The 27975-nt window shown below is 36.4% G+C and overlaps 1 protein-coding gene across 1 annotated transcript in view; it reads right to left on the reverse strand.

The window, feature by feature from the left end:
- Positions 1-27975, reverse strand: part of DNER (delta/notch like EGF repeat containing) — a 111718-nt gene continuing 83743 nt past the window's right edge. Inside the window, exons 8-13 of the mRNA XM_015638206.2 lie at positions 22577-22801; positions 15139-15261; positions 12785-12898; positions 11608-11739; positions 6117-6363; positions 1-1095 (exon numbers count right to left, since the gene is read on the reverse strand). Coding sequence (XP_015493692.1) covers positions 984-1095; positions 6117-6363; positions 11608-11739; positions 12785-12898; positions 15139-15261; positions 22577-22801 — 953 coding nt within the window. The 3' untranslated portion in view covers positions 1-983. The remainder of the gene's footprint in view (positions 1096-6116; positions 6364-11607; positions 11740-12784; positions 12899-15138; positions 15262-22576; positions 22802-27975) is intronic.

Below are 27975 nucleotides of genomic sequence, written 5' to 3' on the forward strand. Positions count from 1 at the left end.
TGCAATCTTCACTGGTTAACTTTTATTCAGTATTTTCTGAAATAAGCAAGAATTTAAGACGCCCATAAGCGATCAAATACAGCCACAAAAACCCCATACTGATCCTAAATAAGAAGCACTATGAGAAATACACAATATTTCATGAAACAATACTGTACATCAACAACCTTTAGGAAACAAACAACTCAAACCATATGCTTAGTTTACTCACAATATAAAAAACTTTAACCTTTAAAGAAAAATATAGATTCAGTCCAATTGTAGGATCCAATCCCATATGCAGTGAAGTCAATGGAAGTTCTCTCATTGATTTCAATGTTTAAAGGATCATGCCCTTATACTTTGCCTCAAGAGGCACTTTAATTATTATACAAGGCCTAGCCTGAATAACTATTACAAAAATGTCAAACATCAACTCAAGAGTATGTTTTAGCAACTTTCAGGAAATAATGGAGGAATAGGTTATCTATCCATGCATGGAATAAGGCAAAAGCTAATTCATTCAGATTAGGAATAATAATTTTTACTAGTTTCTTTTTCACAACACAAACATTTTAGACTTTTTTAATTAATGGATATATTATATATCATATTATGCTTCACATTTTTCCTACCTCTACTGAGAAAGCTGGCACTGACATTTCATAAAGAACTCCTCATTAATTATTGTTTTCTGTTCTGTAACAACCACAAGAAACTCATCTGGGTTTAGTAATAGTGTCTACCAAGAAAAAAGCACACACTATCATAAGCTTATAGTTTATAGAGCTCAAGGTACATTAAAATGTAAATCATGAAGTTCACAAATTCTGTTTTAAAATATTTTTCCAAACTAAAAGCTGCAGAAAATCGGTTCTTAAATATTCTACAGAAAATTCTGAAGCATCTAATGGTTTAAATTACTTATGCTTTCTTCTTAAAAATATTTAAATTAGGTTAGTAGCCCATCCTTTTGAAAAATAATCCAAAAAAGATACACTAGATTACAAATCTTTTGTCTTAATCAGTGTAACCAAAGGTTTGTCATCTGGGCTGTAATCTTCATAAGCAATGGGGGTTGCATCATACATTGCAGGTCGGGATTTCTTGCCAAACCTGGAAATAAAAGAAAACTTTTGGTGACAAACAGAAATGTGAATGAGTTCAAAGTAATAATGCAGTGAGTTATGGCCTGTGATTATATACAAATTCAGAGAGTTTAGATAAACTCTATAAAACAAAAGAAATCACAGGAAAATGAGGCAAAAAATGGTCAAATATTTTTTCTTATGGACCTGATGCAAAGAAAACAGTACAGAAAACACAGAAACAGATTTATTAATGTAGTCATCCACATTGATTTTTATGCACTTATGTACTATATTAAGCCTATATTCATTTATATTGTGCACACTGGAGACTGAAATCCAGATTCTGAGGAATATATTTAGCCCAAACCAAATTAACTTGATTTTCTTCCAGGACTTTTATGCAGGTTCATTATTCCCAATTTCATTCTTACCTGTTTTCAAGGATTTAGAATTGCAGACAAAACTGAAATGGCTGAAAGCATTATAATATATATGGTGAAAAATTAATTTTTCAGAGTACTTCAGCTGTCCATAAGGCTACACTAGATTGATCCCCATGCATGAATGTCTGCCTTCTATAGGTTATTTTAATAAATACAGACAACATTTGCTCATCCCCATCATGATGGATAAACCTGATTTTCTACAAATGAGATAATATTTCAAGAACTGAATGAAGGAATCAAGTCATGGCATCTTACTAAATCAGAGGCAGCATTGAATTCTGAATCACCCTTTTTCACCAACACTCTCAAGGGTTTATAGGAAATAGAGCTTTGCAGAGGTACAAATGATGGTGAACATTCTCCAGAGATTTCAGTCAAACTATACCTGCTCTTTTTGACAGTACATGGCTTTTTGCACACAGTGAAGCAGGACAAAATCTGTTTTCTCGTTTAGGTCAGGGTTGACAGGTGCTCCTAAGTAGAAAAGGCTGAGAAAGAGCACAGCACATGTGCAAGTTGTTTATGGTTTGGTTGAGCCATGGAGCTGCTCAACCACATTGCTTTGATCCGGTGGTTCAGATGTCAGTCACTGTCCAAAGCAGCAAACAGAGTTATCACCAGCCTCAGAGGTTTATGTTAAAGACAGAAGTGTTAAATGGGAACTCTGTTCAGTGGGTGTGTGTCTGCTAGGACTGCACAGCAATGCTATGCTATCTGACTGATGACATAAAGGAACACACAAAGCAATTATCAATACAATCTGCAAGAGGCAATGATTAAAGGGCTAATCAATAGTGAAAAGATGCAAGTTCCTGCTACAGAGTGTGCTGGATCAATTAACTACCTGCTTACAACAAAAGCACATACAAACAAGTGAATAAAGATTTTTTTTCCAGGACAACCAAGGATGAGATTATTCATCTAACAAAGAGTATACACTGTGTGGGAAAATCTTGATCCTGGGAAGTACTGAGTATGGAAAAAGACTAGAGGGACATGATGGATAATCATTTTTCCATTAGCTTCAATGCCATACTGTGAACAATCATGTGCTTGGGTTGGTAAACAGTGTAGCAGCAGCACTGGGGAAGTTCTTTGGGCTCAACATTAGCTTTGGGATGTCCATTCACAGGTGATAAAGGTGATGTTCCAATGTGTACATTAGACATGCTTACCAGTGTATAACAATAATACACATCACTAAGATAATCACAAACTACATGAAATAGCAATCAGAAAATATATTTTGCAATGAAGCATTGAACAAGAGAGACCTGTGTAGCTTGAGAGAAACTGAGGGTTCCGTGACAATTCTGAGGACACATTCATTGTAGCAATTCTTGGCAAAGGCAGCTCCATGTGTGTGTGTGTGACAGACACTGCAAATCATCTTCACATCTGGAATGGTCCTGCTCCTCCACTTCCTTAGAACAACATTTCAAGAGATGCCTAACTATAGAGGGTTATTAACCTCAACAATCCACTTAAGTAGATTTTTGAGAACATTGGACAGCTGAACCCTGAGGAAATGGTATCTTCTGACTTCTGTGGGACAGGCAGAAGTTCAGAGTTTACTCAGAATAAAGAAACCACATGTTGCTACTCTGCTCAAAATCAGCAACTGGCAAAAAGTGTCCACAAATAAAATTTGAACAAGAGAAGAAAGAGACCAGAAGTTAAGAAAAAAGATAAAACATATTGAGAGGAGGAAGGGATTCTTTTGGCTTCCACAGGATGAGAATGAGGAAATTTATTTTCTTCGAATTATTCAGAGAAAAGGTCAGGTGTGCAAGTGGCATTGTGCCTTGCTTAGAATAATTGAGCTATAATCCTAGAGTTGCCAGAAAATTAACCCTGGCAGGGGATGTATATTAAGCAATTGGCAGGTAATGTGGAGACCAGAGTACATGTGCATGTGATCACACTTCTACAAAAAGACAGCTGACAGAGCTCTGTGACAGGAAATGGTAAGAAATGAGCGTGTGCTGATGCTCATCCGATCCGGAAATTTAGGACACCACAGTCTGACACAGGCAACTCCACAGGAGTGGGGAGAACGTGCAGCAGAGAGAAGCTGACCCAGCTGTGACAGGAGAACTTAATCAGAGTCTGATAAACCAGACTCTTCAACTGACACAGAGACAGGATAGATCAGCGTATGAAAATAAAAATTAAATAAACTACACTGTAAGTGGTGCATGAAGGCTACTGATATCTGGGCACACACAGAACTAACTGCAGCATAGTCTGTCACCAGATAATTCATGAACTCAGTGTGAATGCTTTTCTAAAGTGAAAAATTCTGTTTCAATAAAAGATCTTGGCTCCATTTCAATGACACCTTATGGCTGCCATAGCCAGTGGTCAACTATTTCATTACACTGTTCTCTTCCAGCTTTAAAATGTATAAATTTTAACATAAAAGGAATATTTCTTTACTGTCTGCATAATGAAAGCTAAAGACAACTGTGCTTCATCTGCTTGGAAAACTACCTAGCTCTGATCTGCTAATCCTAGAAACATTCACTAGAAGCAGACATTTATTAGTAATGATCCTTGAGCACATTGGTTTTGTCTTACAGCAAGTACCTTGATTAGTAAGGATCAGATTATAACAAAATCGTCTAGAAAAAAATGCCAAAAAACAAGTGATGATGAACAAGTAATTTTTAAATAATTTACTGAGTATGCAACAGGAATCCACACTCCCATACACCTGCTGACTTTACTAGAGTCCCTTTAAAGAAAATAATCTTCTAACCTTTCCCTTGGCCTCCATTTTCTGAAATTACTATCAAGTTTTGGTATCTAACTGTGAAAGGGAATTATTTTCAGAAAATGCTGAACTTTCTGTTATTAGAAGTAGATTTCTTAGATTCAGCAATTCTGAAAATTCAGACCTTTATATATGTAGGTTTAAGAATTTATGCAAAAATAACTATAAAAGTTTTGCTCCTTTTCCTGGATTGAAATGACCAAAACAGTGGTTTATATCTTTCTGAATCCAAAATATACACAAAAAATCTCCACAATAAACCTGTATGAATTACTTGACTTGGCAGCTCTATATTTGATTTTTAAAAGGATTCTTGAAGGCACAGAAAATTATTTGTAATTAAAACATTTTCACTTGCATTAAGTAGAAATACCTTTTCCAAGACAGGGAAATCCTCAGTGGACAACACTGTAATTTCTAACTACATAATATGGATTTGAAAAATCATCATTAATCTATCCCAGTCTACGAATTTTTTGAAGTTGGAACACTTTGAAGAGCTACTACCCACAGCTGTGATGTGATTAACTGAGCCTGGGGGAACGCCTCACCCACTGCAGATAATTTTGATGACTTCAGCAGTAGTACAATTTCATCCTCACTGAAACAGAACTGGAACATTCAGAAAGTGAATTACCAGCAATCACCAACCCATATGCACACATTTCTCCATGTCAGTGCACAGGAACATGTCTCCCTCCGTTGTTTTAAGAGCATTTTAATGGTAACACACATGAATACTCTGTTGGAATTTGAAGTGATTTTGACAAATTGAAGAAATGGGAAAAAGAAACACCAAAAATGAAAGTTCTACTCTATTAAGAGAGATGTCAAACACAGAAGAAACCATACTGGCTAGGAAGCAAAATGACACAGAGAATTTTGGAATGAGGAAAAGGTCTAAGAGGTCACAAAAGTATGTCATTTGTCACTAGGAAAAAAAAAAAAATATAAAGAAAAAACCAAGCAGGTTTGTTTTTCAGATGTATGAACAGGAATGCCATAAATAAGATGCAGGAGGTGATTCCTCAGTTTATCTGGTGCACATAAATCTTCAGAGAGAAGGAGGGGAGGTCTCAGCTCCTGATATACGAATGATATGAACAGTGATACATTATCCTTTATGACAGTCTGAAGAGCAGTAAGAAAGAAACAGCCAGGTTAATAACAAAGAAAATCCAGGTTAGATTTTAGGAAAGCCCTTTCTAAATCTACTCAACACCTTTGGAAGTTTTTAAACACAATTGTTGGCAAGGAGCTAGGTATATTAAATACCATATTAGTGCCATGGCTTACACCTGAGCTCTCAAATCCCTTCCACTTCTACTTTTCTATTATTCTGACTTTCAATGCCCTGCCTTGCAAGTGCTCCATTAAATTTTAAATTTACTTTAAGTAAAAAAAAATTACTGTCTCTAGGAAAGCAAGTAAGAAAGGCAAATAGGAGCATAAAAATGAGTGATGTGAAGAGATTCTCACTGAATAATCTGGTAAATTAGTCACAAAAATCAATGTGCCTTTTCTATCTGATCATATTACTTGTGTGTAGCAGTTAAAGAATCTTTACATCCCTAACAAAAGATCTGACAGGCTAAGAACTCTGCATCTGTACCACTTCACCAGTTGCACCAAATAAAGTCAGAATAACGCTGTTTTCAAGGAGTTTTGCTGTATTGTCACACTTCAGATGAGAAGAGTGAGCAGTGCTGGTGTTTCCCAGCAGAGCAGCCCATTCGCTCTGCCAACAGCACTTTGGTGCACCGTGCATGAACTGAAATGACACATCAGAACAGGTTCCTAGGACATCCCCACCCCAGCACAAACCTGGCATGTCGGATGGAAGCGATTGCACTACTGAATTCACTGTCAATGCTCCTACAGTTGTAAAATTCTTCATAGGCTGGCCTGGAAGAGCCCTGGTACTCGATGCGGCTGATGCGGCAGATGCCCACGATCAGGATGATCAGCATCAGGACAAAGGCCACGCACAGGGCCCCGATGATGATGTAGAGGGAGTGACGAGGCATATTTGTTAGACTCTCTGCCATATGCCCAGACTTCCACTGCAGATCTGCCAAAAGAAATAAAAGTTTATCATCAATTAATAATTTATATCCATCCTGCCAAATAGAACTACTTTATTATATTCATTCTCAATATTTCTGACTTTTGAAGCTATGGAAATAGTTAATTCAAACTTTCCCAGGCTTTGTTACCAATACCCCACCAGGCCTAAAATGCAACAAATTTGCATAACACTATATTAAACCTTCACTCACTTTTTTTCTGTTGATTTTTAAGGTCATATAGGAACACCTATCTAGTTTGATCTCCTGTACAACCCAAGTAACAGAAAATCAAATTATTTTTGGATTATGTTATTTTATACTTCAGGCCATCTAAAGGCAGGTAGGTTTTATGCAAAAGCTTCTAGGAACCAACCAGTCAGTCTTCTGTGCAGTTTTTTCTAATAGTGAAGCCTTCCACTAAAATGTGTTATTTAACATGTACTAAACACACTTGGTTTTTAATTTGAAACACAGAATTTCTTATGCCTATCTCCACCAGACTGCAGAGACTTCAGCATTTCAAGGACAAAATGGACAGACGCCTCTAAGGTCCTATGGTAGAGAGCCCACTGGAGTCTTTTCTCAAGCATAATTTTCCTGAGATTCTCAAAGTAGACCTTAAAGTAAAGCCAGTCTGAAAGAAGCTTCTTGTATTTATGTATTCCAGATCTTCTATATAAACATTCTTGATCCTGAAACTATATCTAGGCTGAACAGTTTTTCTGTCAATTGCCTATGTCCTCAGATCTGTTTCTCTCTAGCATGGGTCAGGATATTTCTAATTAACCTGTACTTCCCTTCAGGGTTAATTTTTGGTAGTCTTTTAAGCTTATGGTCTCATATTATTTCAACACAGGAACAGACTTGAATCATCCTGACTACAGAAATGTAGCACTCTGCAAAAGTTATTTCTAGTAGGTGCCTGTTCCTTTTTCAAATGTACTTCTGCTTTGCACTGATTTAGAAACTCCCTTTACTCAATCACAAACAGTCTGGGAACAAGGCTTCCAAGCATATGCTTTGGGAGGTTAAGATATTCTCAGAAGCCACTTCTCAAGGATGCTGATGATGGCAGATAATTCAAGCACCTGAGTTGATTCAGTTTAGTGGCATCTGTGGATAAAATCTTGATCTGTGGTAGAAATACAGGGAATGTACAAGGACAGGAAAAAAAAGAAATCTGTTTTAGAGGGAGGTAGTGAGAAAGTCCAAAGCTGTAACATGTGGGATTCAGCTGGGCAGAGTTTGGAGAAATGGCTGCTTTTTGTCACAATAGTGAAGGTTGTCCTGGAGCACCTCCCTCCCTGGGGGTGCTCAGTCCACAAAGGTGAGCTGAGTTTAAGGTCTAGCTGTTTGTTACTCTTATCTTCTTCAGAGGTCAGTAAAGTTTTGATCAGCCCAAATCATTCAGTTAATTAACGTTTCTAAAGCGCTGTTACTGCACTTTGCCCAGTCAGGATATGAGGGAGGGAATACAGCTGTGATCTGTGAAATTTGGGATGGGCTTCTATTTCTGATCTGCAGCACATTTGTCACACACAGTGGTTTCTGTCAGGCTGTCAGACTGGTCTGAATGCAGATCTAATGTGTGCAGATATATGGCAAGACACTTCTGATTTAGATTCCATGTCTCCCATCTCTGGATGACAACGATAAGAGAAATTTCTTCCCTTTTTCCTCATTGTATCAAAATATAAAGATTAACAGCTTATACTCCAGAGATTAGAAATAGCACATGACAGCTCAAAATCACAGTACTTTCAGTTGTTGTATTAATGTTCATAAAATTAATTAAGGATAAGATTTCAATGCACACTATGGTCTGTACTAGAAATTCTTCATAATGTTAGTTTTTAAGTAACCACATGGTTTGGCACACCTCAGTAACTACATTAATAATTATAAAAGTGGCAAAGGTAATGATATTTAACAAATAACCAGCAGGCATTAAAGAATTCATATGAGACATTTTTAAGCATTTTTACAGTGAATGCTCCATTAACTTTTTAGGCAAATGTATTTCATTTTGAAAGGAAGAATATCCTCTTTATAATTATGACAAATTTAATCCTATTTAATTGGAATTGCTAATACTGGTTAGGATCATAGGATGATATTAAAAAATATCACAATTCATCCAGGCAATGTACATCTTGTCTAGTTTGTTGTATATACAGCACTTGGAAATTAAAAAGAACAGTCTGACAAGAAGATAACCCTGAAATCCTGTTAAGGTAGTCACTTCAAGCAGCTAAACCAGCTGGTGAAAAGGGGAACTATAAATAGGGTGGTTCTATAAAAAAGAGTAAGAACCAATAGTCTCCTTCATGGGCAGTAACAGAAAATCACAAAGGATAAAATGTGATCTATTTAGTCAAATGACACCCAAACAGCAGTTTCTTGACAAGCCTGGCTTTGTGTCTTTTTCTAGCATTCAGAGGCATGGTCCAATACAAAGTCAGTGTGCAGTGTTTAAATTTAATTTCCATCACATTATTAACCATTATGTAAAAACTGCTGGAAGAATAAATACGGCAAAGGGAACTGGAAAGATGAACAGAAGCACATTTACTAACAGAGTCAAACTTTAGAGCTCAAAGAAACCCACTGCACCATTGCCTCAACTCCAGTGAGTTCAGAAGTGCTGCACCTGCTTATAAAAGAGCTGGATATGGCCTTTCTAGATATGATTAGAATTAAGTTCCCATCAGCTTGTTGATTCACAGCTCAGGGAAATACAGTGAGTACAAAGATCTTCACATGGCTACACAGACCTGTAGAAGAAAAACCTGCAGCTCAAAATACTTTTAAATTCTTTCTGCAAAGTGATTTCTTCAAAACTCAATCCCTCTTTGTTTGTATAATCCATTACATACATGTTAAAATCCGAGTTCTTTAGGAAAGCTTCTCCAACTTTTCACATAAGACACTGCACTGGTTAGAGATGCTGCATGTCCATGGTTGTCTGTTTTGGGGTAGAATTATCTGTTATCTCTCCCATAACAACACATGCTTTTACTTTGATGCTGTGGCAAAGTGACTTTAATAGCAAGGGAACATTGAACACTTGCTGAAATTAAGCTTATTGAAAAAAAAAGACTGGGAACTCTCAAATTTTAAGCAAATTTGTTCTTTAAAATATATCTTTTTGATATTATTTTATCAGAAAATATTATTTTCCTGTTTTCATTCAAGAGCAGTCCAAACCAGAATTTTTTACACTGTATTTTTTATATCTCCTCTATTATAGTTATTATTTTATACATCCACTCCATTAGCTTCAGTCATGTGATGGATAAAAAACTCAGTAATTTCGACCTCTTCAGTTGAAAACAATTGTCATGAACAAGGCAAGGTTGAATATTTCTGGTTGAGAATCAGCATTGCAGTGTTACTAATGCCGGATAACATTCAGGTAATTACCTGCTTTCTGTGATAGCAGTCACAAGATAAAAGAACTTGCATCCCCTCTAACAGGGGAAAGAAGAAATAATTGAGTAGTTGGACAGTGGGAGAGGCTCCTTCCACCTTCTCTTCTGCTTCTCTGCTTTTCCCATATGTTTACATGCACTTCACTGGTATCTGTGGTGCAAATAGCCAACTCTGAGTGACTAGAGCATGACAGCCAGAGCACTCCAGAATATGCACCACTGAATTTCTGTAGCACATCAGCAGGCTCAGAAAGCATTCAAGCCTTTGTATCCCTTTGGCATTCCATAACATAGCAGAAATGTAATTGTTACTTCATCAAGAGACTCCAGGAAATTAATTTCCAGGATGATTGTTGCTTTCTCCGCGAACTAAACCCATCTGTCTGTCAGCCATCTACTTAATAGTGAAGGCAGGCAGAATTATACTGCCTTGCTGATCAACTTGGACATGCCTGTTGCAGGTGTCACCAACATCAGCCTGGTCAGGAAAAGCTCATCTGAGCATATTTTAGATTCAGCAATACGGCACACAGACAGAACACAGTGTTGTGCTCCCGATGTCTGCTGGCTCTGCACCACCCAGGGAAGCGTGTGAACCATTCACAGAGACAACAAAACAGGCAGGGCTGTCACCTTCTCTGGGCTAGCTGGCAATGGTCTTCTGCAGTCTTTGCTTACACCAGAAAGCTCTGAAACTGAATGTACTGGGGTGAAGTAAGGACTAACATCAAGAACATCAAGAATAGAATCAATTTGAAAAAAGCAGTCAATATGTTTAAGTAAAAGAGAGTAAAAAATAGAAGGCTCACATGCTCCTTGTGTAAATGAGATATAGAAAACATTTTTTAATCTGTCCTTTGTGTTTGATTTGTTAATCTACCACCTAACCCTGCAACCTTAACTGTGCTAACAAACCTGTGTATCTTTATAATGACTTGAAGGGATCAATGACCACAGTACCCGAGCATTCAAGCAGTTACATACACAGCTGAATTCTCCAGCAAAGACAATATCTCTAGCTCAAGAACAAAACATCAGGGAAATATAAAGCGGGTCTATGAACAGCAGAACTGATGAAGCCTAATTTCCACTTTAACCCTTCCACAGCTGAGCTTTATACTTTGTGCCTCTCCTGGACTCCCCACTGTGCCATAAGGATGCCCTTACAAGTGAAGCTTCTCTCTAAAATAAGAAACAAGATCACACTGAAGCTGTTCCTTACAGAAGAACCTCTCTTAAGTTTTACTGAATGCTTTGGAAATATTTTGTCTCGGAGCTCTTCTTTTTTCTAACAAATTTGGTGGAAATTAGTCTATGACTGGAAAAGTTATTCTTGAAAAAGTTGATAAATGCCTGCACACGCAAATTGCAGCACAATTACACAGAACCAGTTTCCTTAGGTAAGCAAATTCCAAGTTGTTTTGCTGAAACATCACTAGAGCTGCAGGTGCTCAGAAGTCAATGGAAGCCTGTTAGGACTGTGCTTATACTGCTATGGAGAACACTTGACCCAAAGTGTGCAGGGAGGCTGTGAAGCATCAACACAATTAAAAGGCATACTGAGTGCCCAGCTCTGAGACAGCATCCCTGGCAATCTAGTCTGACACATCTCAAAGTAAGGCTCCCAGAAACAGAAGTTTTTAACTTTCATGACCACTTTTGAAATGTCATGGCCAAAAAAAAATTAATTTACCGTGATTTTGTTACTTACATATGATTCAGAGTATTTGTGCAGCTATGTATTTAGAGATAAATAAAAAATTCTTTAATATAACTTATAATTTTTAGAAACATTTGGAGAACTGCTTAACTTACGTATTTCACAGTTTGCACCGACCCATCCATGAGGACAATGGCAGGTGTAACCACCAGGCTGATCTATGCAAGTTCCACCATGGTGACATGGGCTGCTGTCACAGTCATTTATATCAATTTCGCATTCTTCACCTTACATAAGGAAAAAAAAACAAAACCAAAATTATGTATGGCAAGTGCCTGATGTAGAAAGTACATCCTCTGTCATTTAACTTCTCTCTTGCTGCAAAACGCTTTATAGTGCAATACATCTTTATTCTCAGAACATCAAAAGGATTCCAAGAAGTAATATCCTTATTCAACCAGGTGAAAATAAAGCCTGAGGACTAAAGGACTTAACTAACCTCACACAGACTCTGTCTCATTTCTCTAAATATAATTTCCATCCCAAGAAAATGTGGGATAACAGATGATCATGGATATTCTGATATGCTATACAATAATGTAGATAATCAGTGCCTGAGAAACTGGCACTGTACAATGGAAAGCAAATTCTTTTCCAGAGAATGCCCTTTAATTAAAACAGATCAAAAAGCACAATTTGATCTACAAACCAGCTATGAATGGGTTTACCTATTACTCTTATATTGGATATTACCTTACATGACTAACAGAACATCAGATTGTAAATTATCTTGACACCAGATATTTGGATTAAGCTAATCACATCAGTCTAAGTACAAGGCCAGAAGATTAAATGAGTTTCTTACCAGTACTCTGAATGTGTAAATTGATTCTTAACAAGTATTTTAGGGCTTTTAGCAATTACATATTAAGATAATGGAAAAAGCTGTTTCTTGGGCACATAGTAACTAAGGTCACTGTTAAAACATTTTCCACTTTCAACAGTGTCCAATCAGTATATTGGGTTGCCTAGAAGTCTTCAAAATATTATTTTTAAAATGCAATCGAGTCTCAAGGAGTAAGGTTATAAGCTGTGCTAAATAGCTGTTAGTTTTGTGAAGTCACTTTAGTAACAGGGGTTTTTTTGCTACAAACTTCAAAGCAGATGTAAGTAATATCAAATATTTTTCATTCTCACTACATTGTTCACAATACAGCAAAGCACATATTAATTCCTTTCTTGAAGAGGCACAGTTTTACCTGGTATTTGTCTTCTCCTAGACACGGTGAGCAATGACAACTAGATGTTCTGTGTAACACACAAATCACTTGCCTGCATATCCAGGTGCACAAATACATGTAGCATTTAGACCTTCACTGTCACAAGTGCCACCATTCTGACAGTTGATGTTAACACAAGGATCTTTGTATAATTCACAGTGCCTTCCTGAAAAGGAAAAATCAGTAATTGCCATTGACATGACTGATACTGGCAGCATGGAATCAGTACATATGACAATTTGACTTCACCTAGATGAGTGTGCAGACTCCAAACCTGTCCTTCTGGGATAATAATGTCATAACACTAAAGCCATGTGGTTGATGCTAGCTAAACTTTTTACACACGTGCCTCCCCTCTGCTCTTCCCACAGGCTGTGGGCTAGGAGAGGTAGGGAAATTTCCTTTTAGAAGAACTATTAGATGTCTATGAAAAATCATGTAATGAAACATAAATGGATCAGTTATCTAAAATTCTTCAGTAACATGTCTTGACTATTAATTTTATGTAATAACTTATTTAATAACATACATAAGCATTCTGATACCTCTCATTACCTGTTGCCAGAAATGAAGAATATTACTGAGGTAATAAAAATAAATTTATTCAAATGTATAGTTAAAAATAAGTAACTGGATGGCTCTACTCCATGCCACTACCTTCATTCTTTTATGCCCAGTGTAGGCCTTGTAAGTCCAGCTGGTTTGCCTTGCAAAAGACAGTGCAAGATGCACCTGGCATACAAAATACATAACACAGCATATTCCCACCTAGGGATGGGGAGAGAGACGGTAATGCCACTGCTACATGCATTATTTTCTTGGAGTCTACTGTTCTACTGTTCAGATAAAACTTTTTATATATATATATATATATACATATATACACACTTTATATGTACACACACACATACTCACTACAAACCTGCCAAAATAATTCTGCTGACATTTGCAGTGTTAGCAGCAAAAAGGCAGAGCACTCTAGTTGAGCATCCCGTGGGTGAGGAGCAGCAGAGGCAGCAGCCCACGGGTACCTGCTGGCACAAGCTCCAGCCCTGCCCAGCCCAGAGAGCTCTTGTCTGCCTGCCAGCCCAGGGCTGTGGAGGCAGAAGGGGCACTGCAGACAGGCAGGTCTGGGGTGGTAGTGCCAAGAATGAGGCCTCTGATGGCCCACATGGTATCTTGAGCTGGTACCTCAGGTCTATGCACTGGTGGCACTGAACACCTCAGGTACTGCAATGATGGGAGCTCAGGGATCAGCAAAAGCTGCTTACAGGACCAGGTGCCCTGCTGTCATTTACAGCACCATGAGCTGTGTACACAGTGCTTCCAGCTGCACCGACAGGTCGGGTGAGAAGAGAAGAACATTATGGTCAACATTATGGTTAAGTGCTGCTTAAACTGTCATGAAAAGCTGAGGGTCATTTCCTCCCCACCCTCTAAAATGATGAATTCTGTATCTATAGTCAAAGAGCATCATCAAAGTGCAATCACCAGCATGAAACACATATTTAGCCTCAAGCAGCTGTTAAATGAGAGTTACTTATCAGCACACATAAGGATTGATATGCTTAATGAGAAAATGCTGGAGCAATGTTCCTTAAAACAGTCATTCTGTGTAGAATATTTATTTATTTATCTGTAATCCTAATAGCTTATAAAATTACATTCAAAGAGTTCTCACAGCACGATTCAACACTAAAAAAGTATCACTTTAGCCTACCCCAGAAGGACTTGTCACAGACCACTGCTATGTGTTAATTTGTTTACAGCTGAAATCTACTGTGAGAGAAAAGATTTTGCATAACCAAACAAACACTCTTCTCATTTATTTTATAAATTACTTAAGAAATCCAAAAGATGGATTCCATTTGAACACAGATATAAGAATAGCTGCAGTTAACATGGAAAAGCAGTCACAAACCTACTACTCTCTCTGGGCTTTACAGTCTTCTAAATGAACAATCAAGATAAAACTTTTATTTCTATTCCTTTGTGCCAATCTATTTCAAATACTAATCTTTTATTATTATGTTTTTAGCTCACTTCATTGGAGAAAATAGAAAAAATAATTTGAAAGTTCTCTGTATGAAAGCTCCAACAACAACTAATTAAAATATCTATTTAAGAAAAACTCATAACTTTCTAGCATATCTTAAAAACAGGAGAAAAAATTACACCTGAAAAGAAGAGAGAAAATCCATTTGTGCCCAGACCAGGACATGTATTCCTCACAGAGGAGCCAAATCTTAATTATTAATTTGAATAACGTTTAAGGGATCAGGATCAATACTGAAGTTTGTCTCTGTTAATTTTACATGAGGGATATATTTCTGCTTGGGGTATGTATCTCTCTGTAACAGAACCTACCATAAAAAATGCAGAGAACAATTGCAAACACCAGCCTACCTTCGTATTCAGCAAGGCACACACACTCGTAGCTGTTGACAAGGTCTCTGCAGGTGGCTCCGTTCTGGCAGGGTGCAGAGAGGCATTCATTATATTCCTCCTCACAGTAAAGGCCATGGTAACCTAAATCACATGAAGAAGAAACAAAAATAGTTATGAAACACTTTGCAGTAAAAATTAACAATTAGCACTACAGACCATGGGCAGATGTTTGCTAATTTAAATATGCTGTGCAGACTGATGTATGTTAAGACACTGATTTCAAAGGCATCTGTTCCCCAGGTGAAAATTACCAAGAAAATATTGGAAGCACAATGTTTTGAGAGGATTCCCAGCTCCCATGATAAACCACAATGAGGTGTAAGGATGAAGGCTGGTGGCAGAGGCCAGGAGCAGCAATGTGAATATCCACACTCTGTTAAAAGAAATACAGGAAAACTATCTCTCAGCTCCTTTGGATCCTTGCATCAAAGCCACTGTTCATCAAAGAGGTGATAATTGTATAACAGTAGTTAGAATGATTCCATGTTTTGCATTAATGTCAAAGCACTGTAGAAGCATTAAGGTACTTCCATCTTCACAGTATTCCAAGCTATAGGCAGGTATTATGGGCTGATTAGGTAAACATAGAAAGCAGAAGCAGAGAAAAGCTACACAGCCTGTTAACAGTCACTGAGTCATTTGTATTATGAGATAAGAAAGGAGGAGTTAATCCTCTTGAAAACAGCACCTTTTTCATTACTTAGTGTGCCACACAATCATTAGTCTTAACAGTAGTTGAAATTGCAAGACATAGTGTAGTCTATGATATAATACCATACACTGGCACAGTGTTCATGTGCCTATAAAAGCTTGATTTCCTCATTACATAAAAAAAATTAGATGAACGAATGTACAATGAATAAATATGCAATGGGCATGAATACAGATGCCAGGAAAAAGGCCTAAAATACAAAGTGTAGATTCTGCAGTGTGATTTTTCTTCTTAAAGTAATCTTTAGTTAGTAACAAAACTCATATGTACAGAAGGAGGGTATCTTTCATAAACAAAGAACCAAAGGGAGGGGTATATTCTCATCTTAGTAAGTGGCAATCAATCTATATTCAGTATCCTGGTCTAAATTTTCCACAAAATTCTCATAGAATCATAGAAAATAGGACAAATACTGCCTTCAGACACCGTTTGCATTCACCCTCTCACTCCCTATTATGGATAATTCAAAACAAAATTTTACAAAAATACAACTGTTAGTACTACTCAAGATTTATACACAATGCCATCCATTATGATTCTCAAAAAAAAAAAATTGTCCTTTCAGGAAACAGTTGGACTAATAAGGTATTAAGAAACATTTCTGAACCACTTTCTCCAAAGCTGTCAGCCAGGCAATAGAGAATTAATTATGCTAAATGTTATGGGTTTTCTTGCTAGCCTACAATGAAGTTTATCTGGCTTATGAGTATATGAAATATCCTTATGTAGTGAGATCTGTAACCAACATAGAAACCACCAAAATCAGTCAGGAGAAACAGAAAGCAAAACAGATGGGAATTCCCAGTGTTTAACATGGTTGTAATTAAATATTCTCAGAAAAAAATGTTTTCCACTTCTCACCTTTCCAAGAGAACAAAGGGAATTTGTGACTGAATAGTTGTCTGGTTTCCAAAATCAATATGAACTATGGTATCACCTCCTCAGGCTGCAGCCAGCCCACGCTGCCAGACACAGCACACAGTCAGGGAAAGATGTTTTCTCTCTCCACGAGAGGGCAGGTCTCACCCACACACAATTTCACCCTCATCGTCCTCACCCTGGGGCCAGCAGCTCCCTTCTGCTGGAACTGCTGGGATGGAGAAAGTTCTGCTGTGGGACCACCTGAGGGAAAGGCATGCTTGTCCTCAGGGAGACAAGAGGCACCTTGTCATTCTCAATGAGCATTTCTCATTGTATTACTGCTTTTAAATTATACTGATATATAAATCCTGAAGTACACTGAATTCTCATATATATATATATATTAAAAACTACATAAATAATTTCTACATTTTTGTTGAAGAATTTAGATTGAAACAAAATAATTTTTCATAAATAACTTCAGAGTAATGGATTCTAGTATAGTTGCTTTGTCTCTTTCTAGTAGTGTTATGATTCTGATGCTTTTATGTTCATAGAAAGTGCCAAATGCAGCTCCTTGCATCTTTTGTGCTCTGCAACATTTCTGTGGACATTTTTAGAAAGAAAGAAAAAATACCTACATTAACAACACTTCTCCAGCTACTGTGTCCTGAATAGGATAAAAAAAAACGCAGGAGGCATTTTGGCTTCAAAAAAGGTCAGCTTTCCCAGGTCACATGAAATTGGAAAAGCCTTCAGTAACAGAATTTTCATGAACTCAAGCAGAACCTGAAAATGAAGGTTCAATTCTAATGTGCTCTTTTCAGAGGAAAATTTCAGAGGAATGGACAAGGAATCTAAAAAAACCCTAAAATAGAGATAACCCTATGTAGCCCCTTTTCCCTCTAAGTGACCATTCCTCTGCTTCTGGTGTTTACAAAAGCAGAAACAGATTTGATGCTATTCTCCTCTTGATCCTCAAATTCTTCCTCCTCTTTCTTAAGCAACAGGAAGGGTGCCTTGAAGAGAGCAGGTTATTTTGCTGATGCCTTCTGGCATGGCCTTCAGTTACACGCTGAACTGCACTGACTTTGCGCATGGCTGTAAAAAACTGCAGAAGGAGAAAATGGGAAAAGGAGCTCACAATCTGTGTCACACGGGCTGATGAGGAGAAGGCCTGGGCTTTGTCAAAGCCTTCAAGAGCAAGAGATACAGCAGAGTAATCTCTCAAGAATATCTGCACTATCAGGTTAACAGAAGAAAGAGGCAAAAGCTTACTCTCCCTTTAGAAATCAATAAAGAACAAAGCTGAAATCTTTTTAGCCTTTTTAGACACTAACTCCTCAATAGTGATTCCCTGGGATTATCCATACTTAACATTTCACCCAATCAAGGCAGCAGACATAAATCCCATCTTTATGGGAAGGCCTAATGGGGTACAGGGCAAAACAGCTCTAATTTTGCAGGGAACAACATTGGTTCATATATATGGCTGTTCACTAACACAGAGTTGCAAGTTATATGGCCAGGAAATAAATGTGCTCAGTTAAAGTCTGAGCTTATATAGCAATTAAGTAAGAGAAAGAGAGAAGAATGCTCCAGATGGCAGGAAGGTAGGAAGCCATGCTCACCAGCCATGGCCAGATTGCATGGAAGGTTGTCTTAATGTAGAAGTGGAAACAAGATGAGGAAACAGAAGCAATAACAGGCTCAGAGAGAGTCAGGAACTGGAATTAACCTAAAGTCACTTCTTCCAGAGCTCACATATCCTGCCCCAGTTACAAAATGTGGGAAGGGAAAAGATAGAGAAAAGAAAAATTGCAACTGCTGCAGACAAATGTTGCTCTGGCCTCTGCTAAGGCACTAAAATAAACCTGTGCTCCTAGAATTATCTGTTAAGCTGCATGAGCAGTAAAATCAAGGGAATGTACTCCATGGTACTCCTTCTAAAGTTGCAGCCACTTTTTATACCCTGCAGCACTTCTTCTGAAACTCCTTTTTTTTTTTTCCCAAATGTTCTATATATACCATCATATATATTTATATAGAGGGCAGGTGTTCTTGTCTGTACATGTACTTTGCAGTATCAAAATCTATGTCTTTAAAAAACCCAAATCCAAAATTTTGCTGCGATATTAAGCCATACAATTTCTAGCTACATTTCTCCACTTTGGACCAGGCACAATTAAAAATACTATATTAAATATTTGCATTTGAAATTTATAATGGTAGCTGTATTAAAACAATTGCATAAATAGAGTGAAAAGTTTTAAGAGGAGAAAGAAGTTATTTTGGGATCCAGGGACTAAATAAACATTCTACAAACAGACACTAGTTTCACCAACCAGGCTCTAGATGAGAAATCCAACAAATAAGCACAAGAACTTTTATTATAATAAGTTCTTTAATATGAAGTAAGAAGTAAAACATGACACAAACTCTAAAATCTAATGTCCAAAGATTATATATCTCTTTGTTACCTGTAAAGGGAAAGGTGATAAGTATTAATAACTAGGGTGTGTAAGCATATAAAGATTTAGGTTAAGGTTTCATATGCAATTGAAAAGTCATACACACAGAACAAAGTAGGTATGGGTGCATAGGCTTGGGAATTCCACAGAGCCCCTCAGCAGACATTTAAAGTATGTTCAACTTGGAAATAACTTTTCCTTGCACTCTGGAAATAGGAACATTCAGAAGTATTAGACTGCTTTCCAAGTTAGCTTACACAAATTAGCTTTCCTCTACAAGCTATTAGATGAAAGCCCACAATGAAAGCCAACACAACACACAAAAAATTTAGTACCAAATATCTGGTTGTTCATGTTCTGCAAATTGTGCAGCTATGCAAGTATAACCACTATAATTTATCATTCTTCAAATCTGTACACTGGCCAAAAAAACAAGAAAGCCAAACTGCCTACCAAGCAAGAAGACTTGCACAGACCTTAGACTAATTGGAACAATTTAAAATTCCTCTCCATTTTAATTTTTGAGGCAGAAGTAACACAGATGAAAATCCAAAATCCAACTGACATTGTAAAACAGTGCTTAAACAAAGGAAGGTGTTCAGGTCATACACATAAGCAAAACTCTCAGGCACTTAGTTTCTGCATGAGAAAATTAAATCCTCTTTAAAATACTTTTTTTTTTAAAAAAAAAAAGAATATTGCATTCTAGAGCTGAACACAAAATTTAAGTGACAGATTTGAAAGTTTTTAAAACAGTTTTTCAGACATGTCAGATAATCAATACAGAAGAGAATTCTAAAATGTCATTTAACCTTTCCATTAAAATACCTAAAAAAATATAATGTGTAGGAATTCAGGGATACGTCAGAAAGCCTCCTACACCAAGAAGCCAGTGGTCTAGGAGCTAGCATAGTGATGCTGAGAGCCTGCAAGACATCCTCAAGGTCACAAGGCAGAGACCATTTCTTTCCTGGTAGTATCTTTATTAGTAACCCTCAATAATGCTACTAACCTGTACACAAATTTTATTTATTCATTCACTTTACAAATACTGTAACAGATCCTGTCAAAGTCTCTTCAGGCAAAACTGTAAATAGAATCCAGCTTCTTAATACCCCGGGGACATAACTACATTACTCACCCACTCTAACAAACTGCTTTTTGACAGATATACCAAAAATTTATTAGGCTATGACCTGTAGTCATTACTTTAGTTTGGGTTTCTTTAGGAATTGCAACCTCGAATCCTCAAGTTTGATTTCTCTTATCTGTCCTACACCCAATAATTACCCAGACCATGGGAAAGTGTATGTCACAGTGCCTCCTAAATCCTGATCTACACAGAAGTTGACTGTTATTTATCTATCATCCTTTTAACTCATGAGAAAATATCTGAAGATAATTGATTCAAATTCTGCTGCTATGACTTCATAAAAGCTCATAATGATATGTTCATAACAATGAAAAGGCATAAAAGGTATAAAAGAATTAAACACTCTGTCTATCTCTATCTTGCTGCCACTTAGGTATAGTTCTTAAATGATCTTCTGAAATAAATTACCCAAGTTTTTAAACTACTGACAGATTAATGATGAGCCACTAAATTTGGCCTCTAGTTCCACCTCTTTGTAAAGCAAATAATGTTATTTTAAAAGTGAAATTTACAGCAGCCTACAAAGTTTTTGGAAAAAAATGGGGTTTTTTATTGTCATACATGGAGCAAAACAAAAGAGGTCAACTAAATAAGTGCCACATGTGGTCCTGGAAGCAACCTCTAAGGCTTCCCCTCTCTAACTTTTAAATGCATAAATATTGTTCAAATAAAAATAAGTTTCCATAACATGAGAGGTCTAAGACTACTTTTAAGTCCTGAGAGAGACAGAATAATTTTGAAAAAAACAAACCATGGAATTCTAATTAGGTTTAGGTGACAAAGTTCTGAAAAAAGGTTTTATTTGACCAAGAATATTTGACTAGCTTTTCTTTGAACTACAGGCAAAGAACATGCTGAAGAAGATCAAAACTTCCTTGGATTTATTGGAAAGAAAACTGTCTAATTTCTCCTACTATTAATGACAAGTGCTGTCAACAAATGCATTATAAGGTAACATTACTATGGTATTGTCTGCATTTCACTGTCATATTTTTCTCCTGTATAAAAGAGTATGTGATTTAACTATAAATCTGTCAACTCCCAACAACAAATTTCCATAGCTTCTGGTGATTTGTGGGTACCTCCCAAAAAATTTCTAATGGTCCCTTTCATGTCTCTAAACAGCAGATAAATTTTGACACCACCTAAAAATGCTGGATTAGTAGATTTCAGTACAAAATCCCCATATTCACAAATATCCACAAATAGACTGGCAGGATAGATGCACATCCTGCAAACTGAGATGGAAGAGGTGAATAATTGTGACTGCTTTCTCACAAAACAAGTAAAAGCAGCAGAGAGAAGGCATTCTTCTGAAAGGAACATAGAACAATGTGAATGTCACAGCAGAACTACTATCAAATATCGCTCTCTAGTTTATCCCTTGTACACTGGAAATTTGTTTTATCCTTAATTTCTTCAGTTTTCAAATTTATAGCCTTAGGGGAACAGACTAAAAAAAAATAGGTGCCAAAATTATTCAATTGAAAACAAAGATTGTTGCTCACTCTCTAAGTGTTTAAGCAGCAGAGGATGTGTAGCACTGGTTATCAGTGCTACTTCACCTACTAATTAGCATTGCTAAAATTGATAAGCACCCACTATTCTGTTATATTGGTACAAGGATGAAAAAATCTGGAGCTAAACCAGTTGCTATACAGGCTCCATGACTGTCAGGCTGTGCTGTCAAACAGCTCCCAGCTGAGTCTCCTCACTTGACTCACCTGAGCAGTCCTGCTGGATCTTCTCTAGAGAGACAATTTATTTAAAAGGGGATGGCAGAACTAAATCCTTTGGAGGAACCAATATTTTTCCTTCTCTACCTTTTTCAGCCACCTTGTCTGTTTTTCCCTAATGATCAGTGTCACATTTTCCATTCTCTCTACCAAATTTTGTAATTCCAACAGTGCTGATGCCTTGCCTTAAGAAGATTTATCCTGCAGACTACAGTTTTGTAATACAGCTGTAGAGTTCACTCAAACCATATGGATCTCAGTGGGTATTTCAGTGCTCACTCTGCAATTTTTGGTTTTCCAAGTGCAATGTGTAGATTCCTATCATTACTCTAAACAGATAGAACATCTGCTCAATCTGTTTTAAAGACTGAAAAGAAGAAAAGGAAGTAATTTTAAGCTATATGTGGAACCTAGATATAAAAATATTAGAAGATTTACAGAGCATGTAACTGTTGGTACAAACCAGGGATACAGAGGCATCTGTAGCTGGTTCCAACGCTGCGACAAATGCCGTGTGCACATGGATTCAGAGCACAGAAGTCAATCAGCTGAGCACATGTAGGTCCTGTAAATCCAGGACTACAGCTGCAGGAGAAGGCAAGTCTGTCTGCATAACAGGTTCCATTGTTCTGGCAGGGAGATGACGCACAAGGGTCTATTTTGTCCTCGCAAGTGGTTCCTAAAAACCCTGAAAGAAATAAAGGGGTTTGATAAGTAAGCATCCTGATATGCATACAATTTTAATAACTAAAGCACGTTAAAAGTCAGCCATTGAGCAATCTATATTCCTTTCTTTTTTAGTTCTGTGAATATTATAAAAATACAGATTTTTTACATAATAAACTCTAATTTTACCCTTTAAAGCTCTATGAAAAGAGATGCTTCAGCTGAAATCATACTATAAATGATTAGGGCAGTGAATTGCAAAAATATTTGCTGAAACTGACAGTGCTTATCTGTTTTCTGAGTGAATCTGGCTTGAAAAGCAGAAGAGATTTTCTAACGATCAGGAGCTGGCTAGCCTAGAAAAAAAGAAAAAAGCCCAATCTGACCTATTTTTCCTGACTGTTAACGTGTATGTTAAATGTAACAACCTCTTAAACAGAATATGGGTTTATTGAGTTTCAATAATTTCAATAATATCTTTTACAAGAACAGTGTTCTCATTAGCAGGAGAGACGATGATTTGTTGAAGTAACACCATGCCAAAAATAGACAAGGAAAAGGATATTCTTTCAAGGGAACTTTTAATCAGATGTAGGGAAGAATAATGTTTTAATAAATTGCAGCAACTACAGCTTGAATCTATACATAGACATACATCATATAAGTAGTAACAGAATACTTGGTTATTGTATCCTAAAGCAAGTCAGAAAAGCATATTCAAATTCTAGAACCCTTCCAAATAAAAGAGCCAACTGTCCTTTCCATTCAATTATATATATTTTTTAATAAGTATTTGGTCCATTTGTACAGACCATCACTTTTCAGGCTTAGAATTCTCTGGAATATTACATCGTAAAAAAGCTCTTAATATTACAGTAGAATAATAAACAAGGTGAGTAACCCACACAGAATATACTGCAGGGATCTATTCAGAGAATTAACAAAACTTACATTAATGGAAATAAGAAAAGATGAGGAGGCCACAATTGCTCTTTGAGCTCCAGGAAAAGTAGGAATTTTTTTTTGTCACAGTTGGCAGCAGGATTTTAGGGGCATCTTCAAAATATTAGCTACTGGACAAATGACTTTCAACACCACATCTCCCTAAGATGTCCATAAGTCTTACATCAGAATTATGGAATGAAAAGCATGGAAAAAATAATCTAATTTACAAAAAGAAAAAAAAAGGCAACTAGAAAGATGGGAAAAAAGAAATAATCTACAGATTGGATTTATAAGTCTTGTCATACAAACTCTGCAACAGAGCAGGAGAGAAAAAAATCAGGTCTGGCAGGGCACAGATGAAGAACAAGCAAGAGCCTTCTGTCCTCCTCATTTTGCTATCCTATGGCTCCAATTGCTTCATGGGCTTTGTCAGGACCACCTGCTCACCAATGCTGAACAGAGAGAGCCTAAAAACAAATACTGCAGAACCCTATACTAGAGGTCCCTCCTGTAGATGATAACTAACCATCCGAAACTGCAAAGAACAGAAATCCCAGGAGCAAGGATGTAATTCCTGCAACAGTTCACTGACAAATGAAGAAAGCCTGTAATGTTGTATTAAAATCTTGGTCAGATTTAAAAGAATCTGCAAGGACTTTTAACTGTTACCAGGAGAAGATCACCCAATGAGTCCAGTGAAATCTCTCGAGTAACTCTGAAACCAGATTAAAAAGGATCAAGGAGATCTGGGGTCACACAATGACACTAATGCCGCTTCACTACAACCTTTGCAGTAATCTTCCCTCCAAAGAGGAGGTTACTGGCAGATGGTTAACGTTCCAAGTGACAAAGCACTTCAAGAACATATTCAGGTTTAAAATACACCAAAACATGTTGCCCTTGTGCTATCTTCGACTGAACTGTGAAATGCGTTTAGGTGATTCTGGAAGTTCAAATCTCAAGCATGAGTCAAATATCTGAGAATACTCAAAGCAGAAAATATGGAAATCTATTATTCTGGCATTTCTGAATGTGCATTTAAATCTATACCTGTCCAGTCGTTGAAAACAAATAATGCAAGTAATAACTATAAAAATCAAATTCAGAGGTGTATTGACTGAAAACAGAATCAAATTCCAGACAAAAAAAAAAATCATCTTGTTTATCTGCAGAAAAATATCCCCTGAACTGCTCCTCAACCACCTAACATGGACCCAACCCTGCATGTAGGTCATTGTTGATATAAAAGGGACATGACTGAAATGCAAAGTCTAGTGGTAATTTGAAAGATCTGAATACAAAATTTACCAAGGAATAACACAGAAGGTAAAGGGGAATGGCAATAATAGAAAATATTTATACTGGTAAAACCCACAGTACAATGTCTGTGATTACATGGATCAGGTCACTTGGCTAGTTGTCAAGCAGAACAACAGTCTTAAGTTTGGTGATATGCTTTATAAATTTCTACAGACCTTCAGGGCAGTGATAGAAAATAGATCAGAAATACATTTTCAGAGACAGAAAAGCTCTGAATAAAAGTGAAATTTTTCATCACAGTGGGATTTTAATTACTTGGTTGCTGAAAGCAAGAGAGCCATGTGCAAGTCAAGGAAGCCAAACATTTTCTGAAGACACCACAGAACTGCCTTTTATACAGCTTTTATACAGTGAACAACTAACTTGTCTGATTGTTACATTATATCCAATTCCAAGAATCACAAATATGTGAAAAATTATGTCTGTGAATTGCTAAGGCTCAGGACTACAAAATCTTAAACTTTGAAATGCAGGGATAAGTACTAAAAGAAGTACAAGCAATTTACTATTTTCCCTATAGAAATTTGTGAGGAAATAGAAATAAATGGTATTTCATCAGAATTCTGTAAAGAGAAAAGAGTTACTAATCAGAAGGATCAAGAAATCATTAAAATGCTGTAAGATTTTGATTGAAATTCACTTTAGCTAAGTCTTTCCTGATAAAGATGGATAGAGGCTTAACCCATTCAAGCATTAAGGAGAAGTCTATTAAAAATAAGAGCAATTTGGGAAGGTGCCAGGTAAAAACATTAGATTAGTGGAAAGTACCAGAAACTAAACAGCCATAAAAAATTTTAATTAACAACAAAATGTTCTTCAAGTAAATTAAACTCTCTTATAGTAATATGAAGAATTTTGCATTCTGATCACCAGTAACCTTGGGAAATCTTTCATATGCAACAGCTGTGTGACCCACTTACCTATGACTGAGATCATAAATAGGTTTATTTTATGTAAACCTAAAGAAGCTAGAATGACATCTGCAAGATGTACTAGAGAAAAGGGCTTTTACATGAACAATGAAGGAGAAAAAATAGTGAAAACCTTGAAACTTAAAACTATTCTAAGTCTCAATAAATAACTTCTGTTCTCCCAATCAATTAAGATGCATAGTGACAAAGTGCATTTTCTAGCTGCTATTGCAAATCAACATACATGAATCACAACTTAGCATCTTCTATAGCTGCCAACTCTATTTTCTAAACTACAGAAACCATAATAAGAGCATTCATAAATTTATTGCTTTCCAGTATTTTGAGAAATACCTGCAGATATTTCAGGACACTTTTGCTCAGTGTGTTGCCAGCAATAGTTACCTGCAGCTACTCAAATCAAACTGTCAAAAGTAGCATAAATTCAATGCTAAAATGTGAATTTCAAGTAATCTATATATGTTAAATTCTTTATAATAGCATTTTTTTCTCTCTGTCTTCTTTGATTCTAGGGGATGGCTGACATCCATTATTGCTGATGACCATTTTTCAAAAATATATTAACCCAAATTAAAATATTTCTGCCCCTTCTGTCCAAGCTGGTGACCTCCACATAGAGCATGTAGGAACAGTGCAATAGCCCAGGCCTCTTTTATGGGGTTGACCAGCTGAATGCAAGCTGTTTTTATCAAAGATCAATGTTTTCCTATAACACTGAAGGCAGTTAATCTGTACTTATCTTCAGGACATTAAACTTTCATGGAATAGAACTTCAGAAGCATCTTGCAACAAAAGTGTATTTCTTTTTTATAACTGATCTGTACTTTGCTCATTACTGTCTGGCTTTGCTCTAAACCATCGTACACTACTAAATTATTTGAATATTTTTGAATGATCAAAATTTACAAAGGGTCTCCAAACCTTTAAAATATGTAAAACAAATATATACACAAGTACCAAGTCTTTCATTCTATCTCATTTTACAAAATTTATGTCCGGAAGGAATACATTTCCTCACCACACAATCAGGCAATTTCCATACAGTTGGTTTTTTATTTTCTTTTTAACAAAGATTTCTGTGAATTTGATAACTACATAAATAAGGATAACTAGCTTCAACATTTCTAAAACTTAGGTTGATTTATTTATTATTTTGTGCTTATTAATTTAATGTAATGACATTTATTTATTCCAACCATGGGTGGTTTTTTTTGTTTCCATTATTAGTATATTTAGTTCTACTTCAGAGTATTTTGGAAATACACATAACTTCTCAGAAACTTAAAGAAAATGGAGTAACCAAATTTGTAAATTGATGAGCATTACCCCAATCAGTATAAATAAAGTCTATTAATGTTACTGTCAATACAATAGTCTGTTATATGCTACAATTAAGTGGAAGAAAAAGAGAAGCCATATTTAAGAGTGATAAGGATGGAATGATTCTGAATATAAATTTTAAATATTCATTGTCAGGTTGGCATATTTACTATGTGTAGGGTTTTAGAATATCTAGAAGTTCCTCTGCATAAATCTTTTGAAGGTAATATTTACTAAATGTATGGATTAGGACATAAAATTAATAAAACAATCAAAGATCCCTACCCAATTGTAAGCAAGATCCAAACATTATTTTGACAGTAACAGTGTCAAAGTTTTAAACAAATTCATTGGTCTTTAGTATTGCATAAGTTTCTTCACTACAAATTCAAGTATAAAATCCAATTTTCACTTTAATACAGGTGCTTCAACAGCTTCAGATAAGAGTTTATTTTCTGACATATTCTGGATGTTAAAACCTACAGTGCATCCCACAGAAAATGGAATCCATAAGCACAATGAAAGTTTCTTTACTAAAGGACTCTTAAGACAGTAAAATAGTCTAAAGAATCATCATGAATTGCTCATATCTGAGATAGGCTGCTTTTTCAGTGCCTCAGATCTGGCCTTCTGTCAGTTATTGTGCTTTTTCATGAACCACAGATCTCATTTGTAAAAG

The sequence above is a fragment of the Parus major genome, chromosome 9, assembly GCF_001522545.3.
Source record: "Parus major isolate Abel chromosome 9, Parus_major1.1, whole genome shotgun sequence".
NCBI classification, from domain to species: Eukaryota; Metazoa; Chordata; class Aves; order Passeriformes; family Paridae; genus Parus; species Parus major.